This window comes from Daphnia magna, unplaced genomic scaffold (genome assembly GCF_020631705.1).
Source record: "Daphnia magna isolate NIES unplaced genomic scaffold, ASM2063170v1.1 Dm_contigs021, whole genome shotgun sequence".
Classification (NCBI taxonomy): Eukaryota; Metazoa; Arthropoda; class Branchiopoda; order Diplostraca; family Daphniidae; genus Daphnia; species Daphnia magna.
In genome coordinates this window covers 1,184,863-1,191,951 of record NW_025533118.1, presented here as the reverse complement: position 1 = coordinate 1,191,951, position 7,089 = coordinate 1,184,863, and the positions used below count along the sequence as shown (strand labels likewise).

Below are 7,089 nucleotides of genomic sequence, written 5' to 3'. Positions count from 1 at the left end.
TCACGGAGGTAGACGGGAGACGACGTGTTCCAGAGTCATTCCCGATTCCAAGTCTTGCTCATATCCGCCGGTCCTCAGGGCATGCATGGCTCCATGAAGAGTTCGATTGAGCTTGGCTAGTGCCTCTGAATCATCATCTCGGATCGATGGAAGATTCATAAAAGCCATCAAATGGCTCCGAGCAACCACTTGTGGTTGACCAAATCGCTTTTTCAATTCTACTAAGGCATAATAATAAGTGGACGGATTGTCCAAGTATTCGGTTATGTAGGAACGAACTTCTGTTCTGAGCAACTGCTTTAAGAAAGCATGGCGTTGAGCGTCCGATGGTACCACATTATGGATCATGTCCCTAAACGAAGAGATAAAGGTTGGCCATTCCTTTGGATCACCATTGAATGGCGTGATCTTTATCTGTGGTAACGCATTCATTAGCCAATTTGGGCTGAACCCCGCTGAAGCTCCCCTTGGTGGAGGGGTACGCCTGTTAATCCAATCATCGCTGCTGAACGATGGCATTAAAGGAGGTGGTGGACCACCTCTCCCCGATGGCTGTAATGGTCTAGGATTGTACTCAGACGTGGGCGGGCTCCCAATCGTTGATACAGGTCGAGAGGTATCGAATCTATATCGATTGCTAGTTCTGTCAATTGATTGCCTTAACGTCGGATCAGGCGTTTGAGGCCGTGAACTGTAACGATATTCATCCATGGTGAAGAAAGATTCTTCATCAGCTTGGCTCCGTGTAGCACGACTTGCAGTAGAAGTTGGCGAGTTACGTCGATCATTAATGATCTACCTGTTGTGATACTCCTCAGACTCGAATCTCGATACCTATAATATAATTATAGGCATCTGTCATCGGCTTCTTGGCTTCCCATAAGCTTTGATTGTACAAGAAATGGGCATCTCGCACTTGATCCAAACGAATATGGATCTATGTCTTAAGATGGTTTAATATGGAACGGCGACCACGGTTACTAATCAGCTGCTCTATCTCACGACACTGTTGCTCAAGGATAACGACTAATGTGTCTTGTTCGCCACGTGCCACTGCGATTGCTTGAATTCTTTCTTCTGATGTACGGGACGTTTGATTTCTGGAATCTGATGATCCACTTTGACTGCCAACTCCAGTATCATTTCTGTTATGATGAACCGGAATACCATTATATGGCATACTAGTTGTGCTGCCGTCACGTGTCCATAGTTGAGACATTTCGCTCTATTCGTTATAATAAGACAAGTTGAAGCGATGGATTTCAATTTCACTTTTATATTGTTAATTCGACACGGGAATTACCATACAATATTCAAATAAATTATTTCCTTCGAGGCTGTTGGTCCGAATTCCGGAAAAGCTGACTTGAGGTTACCGTGCGTACGATCTGGGTCGTTGTGTTTCGGATTCTCCAACTCTTAGCAGGTTGTTCTGGTTCAACACGCGCAGGTTCAACCTCAGTTTCGCCAACTTCGCTCCTTACTTCACAATCGGCAAGATTAGGGACGAAATCGTCCTATTCAGATTCTGGAACTCCTGGAGGAGTAGGTGGATCCAGAAGTTGCTCGACTGGTCGTGGACTGTATGGCCGATAGAAACGAGGTTTCTTTGGCGACGGCAGAGAAACAAAATCCGCTAGCCGTGGTCCAGTCTTCCGGCGTGACTGAGTAGATTTAACTAAAGCAGCTCTCAAAGCCTCCGGTGGTTGTGGTGGTGTGTCAGTATCTCTTTCACCTGTGGAACGAAAATAATCCAGCCGTATGCGACGTGGAGTAGGATCAGCAGCTTGTGGCTGTAAGATCGGCTCCAGCGGCGGACGTAATTGACTGGGCTGGCTGTCTGAAACTGACGGTAAGTTTAGAATAAATTCCGCGACTTTCTGTGCAGCTTGAATCCGAGGAAGCAGCTCCGGTGTGGACAACTCTAAACAACTAAAGTTGCCAGGATAACTGTATATAAATAAACCTTATAGTTTAGTTACGCGGAGCAGGAAGAATAACAGCTTGTATGTCTTCTGTTGGTCTCCTTTGAGCGATGAGTCTTGCAGTTGTCTCGCTTGCAGTCTCTCGATATGCAGGTTCCAAATCCTTGATATGCTGGAAACGGTATTGTTCCTGCCGAAAACCTTTACGGATCAGCTTTCTCCTCAGCTTAGCCGCCGGAGTGTTCTTCTTTCGCGGAATGATGAAGCTGTATTACAGATTGTAAACAAATAGAGAGTCAATAAGTAACAATCGACGGCCCTGTAAAGGTATCGACGATACGAGACGGACGAAAAGGTAATTAACAATCGACGGCCCTGTAAAGGTATCGACGATTGAAAATTAGAGAGACGGACGAAGACTAAATTGACAATCGACGGCCCTGTAAAGGTATCGACGATTGTAAATGTGCATAGACGAAAAACGAAAAGATCAATTGACGGCCCTGTAAAGATATCGACGATTGAAATATGAACAGACGAAAACGAAAGGATCAATTGACGGCCATGAAAAGGTATCGACGATTGAAAAGTGCACAGACGAAAACGAAATAAACAATCGACGGCCCTGTAAAGGTATCGGCGATTGTAAAGTGGTTTAGAAGAAAAAACGAAAAGATCAATCGACGGCCCTGTAAAGGTATCGACGATTGAAATATGCACAGACGAAAACGAAAGGATCAATCGACGGCCCTGAAAAGGTATCGACGATTGAAATGTGCACAGACGAAAACGAAATAAACAATCGACGGCCCTGTAAAGGTATCGACGATTGCAAATGTGTGTAGGACACCGAAAATTACCAATCGACGACAATCGTATCCCTTCCGCCCAAACAAAATGAAAGGATATAGACCCATTTGCCTGCTAAAGAAACTTGAACGTATGACTGTAGATTATTATTTGATGTGGTGTAAGTAATTCTTACAAAGTTGAACCCCAACGCTACACTTTTAATTGCGGCAACATGGCTTTAAAAAAATGGATAAAAAAAGACGTCCTCTGAGGGACGTGATTTATTTAAAAAACGACCGTGGCTTAAGCGCGTCCTTATACCATCCTTTGGCGGTCCAGTACTGCACGTCCTAGTAAGACAGATCTAGGATGAGTTACTGCATTAAATTGTTATGTGGGTTCTTCAAGATTCTTCTGCTCCATTCCGAGTTTGCTTGTTTATGGCATCTACACTGGTCTAAGCATGTGTGCTAATGTCGTTTTAATCACTCATCCAAAACAGTATGATGGTTTAATAGTTGCCCACATAACACAAGGCAGTCCGTCGGATGTCCGACAGATGTCGGGGTCGGATGTTGAGCATATCTTTTTTATATCCCCCGGACAGCCCGATATCCGATTTGGATGTCCTATGGATGTTTTTTTTTTTGGTTTTGACCGCCCTCAACAGCGCCGTCGGACATTCTAAGGATATCCGAACGGGCTTTTATTTTGCTATAAATATGACATGTATTAGACCCCTAATCTTGAAAAAACATTACGCTATATCAGGATTCAAACTCGGGTCCCCCGCTTCACAGTCGAATATTATTCCACAATGCCAATCTATAAATATTTTATATACCATTTTCGAACAATACAATCGAATTGTCGTAAATCACTTGAGCTTTTTCGATAACAAATCACGTACAGGATTTTTAAGAAGTCAAGATGATATCGAACTTAGGTAAAACCAGAAGTGAATAAATTGAAATTAAACTATTTATGCTAAATATTTTTTGAATTTTAAACTTCAGCATGATTTCTTAAGTTTAAAGTAGTTTTTTATTATTTGAAATTAAAATCCTATCATAAGTATACTTGCTTTGAATATTATTAGATGCCGAATAATATTTATTTTCTGTAAGTTAATTTCCAATGGCTTGGTTCCCGTAAGCTACACTCTCAATTTTTGATTTCTACCTTTTTCCTACTTTTCGGCCACCATGCATAGTAGAACGAAAGAGGTAGGAGAAATGGTAGAAAATTTTGTTTACTTTTAGCTAGTAGGGGAATGGAAGATGACCTACCATATGGTAGACAAATGCGTGTCTACCATAAAGTAAGAATTAGCAGACGAAAACGCAAAATCACAACAAAAATGGAGGGGCGATTCCCAAGTAAATATTGCACTTTTCGTTGGAATATAACAAAACAAAACTTGGGAAGCAAACAAACTTTCTTCTGGTGACTTACAGGTTAATTTTAAACCCCTTTTTAAATTTGTCATATTTTATTTGATTTTATACAACTATTTCCACTTTGGCTTTTTAGATTTGTTATTGAACATTAACATTTCCTTTGTTATTTTGAAATACTTGGGTTAAATTAGCAATTAAAAATAAAAAAGATAGAAATTATAGTTTAAAATTAATATATAATTATTAAAAGTAGGATTTTATTATTAACAAATACTCAAATGTCTTAAATGTAAACATATTTTAATTTTCAGTCAGAATTTTTTCTAAGTTCTTAACTGAATCCTCGAAATAGTCAGGAAAATGTTAAAATATTAACTTATTAAAATGGCTGAGTGGATAAAGCGCTTGACTGCGAATATTAGTAATATGCTTTCCGTGTTCGATCCCTACCGAAGACTTTTCTTTTTTTCCGTTTTTGTCAATGGTAGGCAGATGGTAGAGGATCTACTTTACCCTACTTTTTAAAAATCGACGGTTTTCCGTCCAAATGGTAGCAGTTTCTACCAAAAAGTAGCATGTTTCATTTCGCTACCAAATGGTAGCCAAAAGCAGTGAAAAAGTAGAAATCAGAAATTGAGAGTGCAAACAAACTCACGACTTACATATATTTTATTCATTTTTTGCAATAAATTTAAAAATAAAGCATCCGGGAAATAGATAATTACTCCTTTATTTTTTAAATTTTTCGTAATAAATGCTGGACTTTAAATAAAAATACATTCAAGGGAAAAATTTGAACGCGGTTAAGTTTTCGCCTTTTGGAAACAAAGAAATTTTGACAATTAATAATGAAACTTAGTGATTGGCCCGAATTAGTTCTAATCGAGTTAGCCGCCCCGCACCAATAAAGTGCATTCGGGGTTGAATTGAGGTGCCTTTTTTTCAACCGGGGCGGTGCGGGGAAAAATTTTAGGATAACCCGTTGCCCCAAGGCAATTTTTTTTTAAATGCTGTTCTTTCGGTTTCAGAGTAAAAATTGGGGCAAGCGGGTAGAACAAGCAATTATCGGGTTTTTTATCGGATAGATCGGGTGAAACAGTCAATCGATAATGTTTTTTGCATTGATGAATCGATTGATTGCAATCCAATTGATTGCAAACCCCAATTGACTTCGGGGAGAAGAATTTTCCACCCTGAGCCACGCCTCGATGGACCGAAATGAGAAACCCGATTTGCAAAAAAGCGCCCCAATTGGCTCGAGGCCGATCCTTAAATGAAACAATTGAAAATCTTCTTGGCTGTTGGAAGGAGGTCCGTAGAATATAATTTTCGCACATCCATTGCACTTCCAAGGTGACTAGCCGACGGATATCCCTGGAACTACCCATTGAGTACATAGATATCTAACGGATGTTCGGCCATGATTCGGACATCCGACGGCAGAAATGTGCTATATCGGTGTAGTTTTCAATTTCTACTTCTAGTTTTCTTTTTACTTCTACCATTGCATTTTGTTTTTCCAATTTCAGATAAAATCCTTCTATCTAACATGAATTTTCATGCTACGCAATACCCATCTCCAATTATCTGGTTTTCCTGAAGCTAAAAGAGAAAGCTAATATGGCACATTTAAAAATGTATTTCAACGAGACAATATTAGAAGGAACTTTGTGGGAAGATCATGTAATATTTCTCTAGCCATCAACTGGTGAGTTCTGCATGGCCATGTGTAATGTTGAGACACGCTGCAATTCTTTTTCACCTAGTGGTCGAAGTATCTCCTTGTCATCTTTATAGATAAAATTTTTATGGTTAATACAACAATAGTTAAATATTCTTCATATTTTAAACACTCACCTCCTGCAGCCAAAACTCGACCATAAAAATATCTTTCAAATTCATTAATTTTGTATCCTTTCCACCACAAATAGGTGACTCTGGTCTTTCTGTATAAATTTGGATTTCAAAGCTTTTCTGGATCCCAATTTTTTTTACGTTGCCACAAGAACATTCGTATTTGAAAGGATCACATTTCCAAATCACCAAAGCATACACGTCACAATAACAGTCGTCCAACATCTCTCCAACACGATCTTCGAGAGGGATGTTAATTTTATATCTGGTGCTGTTGGAGATTTTATGCCTACAAGTTCTTTCTTTTTGGTAGAGATTTAATGCTCTTCCATATAGCAGAGGAATGGTAGATGCTTTACTAATCTCCTACTCATTAACAGTAGAAGACATTTTCTACTATTTCTCTACCTTTTCAGTTCTACCATGTGTAAAGGAGTACACGACGTTGTCATGTTGTCTCCAATACGGAAAAGTTTAATTTAATGCGGCGTCTTTACTCACAATGTCTTGTATACTTAGCAAGCATAAAACAACACGCACGCAATAAATAAAAAGCCGTGTATTATAAACCGATTTGCAACAGGCAACCGTAGAATAATTAAACAAGCTCGTAAATTGAGGAAAGAAGACTGATGACACTTAAAGGTTACCAATGGGTACTAACTTCAAGGCATAGACGTAATAAAGTAAGAGTCAAACAGCTACTTAGTGATTACTTAAAGGGGTACTTATTCTGCGGCTTGCAAGAGTTATGGTAGTGGGCTCGGCGGGAGAGCGGCAGAGGCCTAAGTTGGCACACGGAACAGGCAGAGTAGACCTGACTGCCTTTTTGGAGTTTGCGGTGGCTTTTTATATGTTAATCATCATCCCCTGGGGGACATGCGGGACAATGTTAAGGTATAGGCGGACAAAATCGGGCGGTATCGGGCGATTTTGGACGTCACGAAGAGGTATAGGCGGACAAATTCGGGCGGTATCGGGCGAATTTGGACGATTGTTAAAAATAGGCCGGGCAGTTTCGGGCAGTTACGGGCAATTCCCAACAGACACAAATATATCTATTTTTAGCCATGGCAGGTTAAGGCCGTTTTGGGCGGCTTTTGACAAATCCTAAAAGT

The 7,089-nt window shown here is 40.1% G+C and overlaps 1 protein-coding gene across 1 annotated transcript; it reads right to left on the bottom strand.

The window, feature by feature from the left end:
• Positions 1-1,219, bottom strand: LOC116923391. Its single transcript, XM_045180772.1, has 2 exons — positions 948-1,219; positions 1-754 (listed from the first exon to the last, which is right to left on the bottom strand). Exons 1-2 carry the CDS (start codon positions 1,217-1,219, stop codon positions 1-3), a joined length of 1,026 nt encoding a protein of 341 aa, XP_045036707.1.
• Between the last annotated feature and the right edge of the window lie 5,870 nt (positions 1,220-7,089).

What these genes read in the sequence shown, in the direction of transcription:
- LOC116923391 (XM_045180772.1), bottom strand. Translation starts at nt 1,219, where the DNA reads ATGTCTCAACTATGGACACGTGACGGCAGCACAACTAGTATGCCATAT. An exon ending in CGTTCCATATTAAACCATCT is followed by an intron (nt 755 to 947) that starts TAAGACATAGAT and finishes TTCTACTGCAAG; the next exon opens with TCGTGCTACACGGAGCCAAG.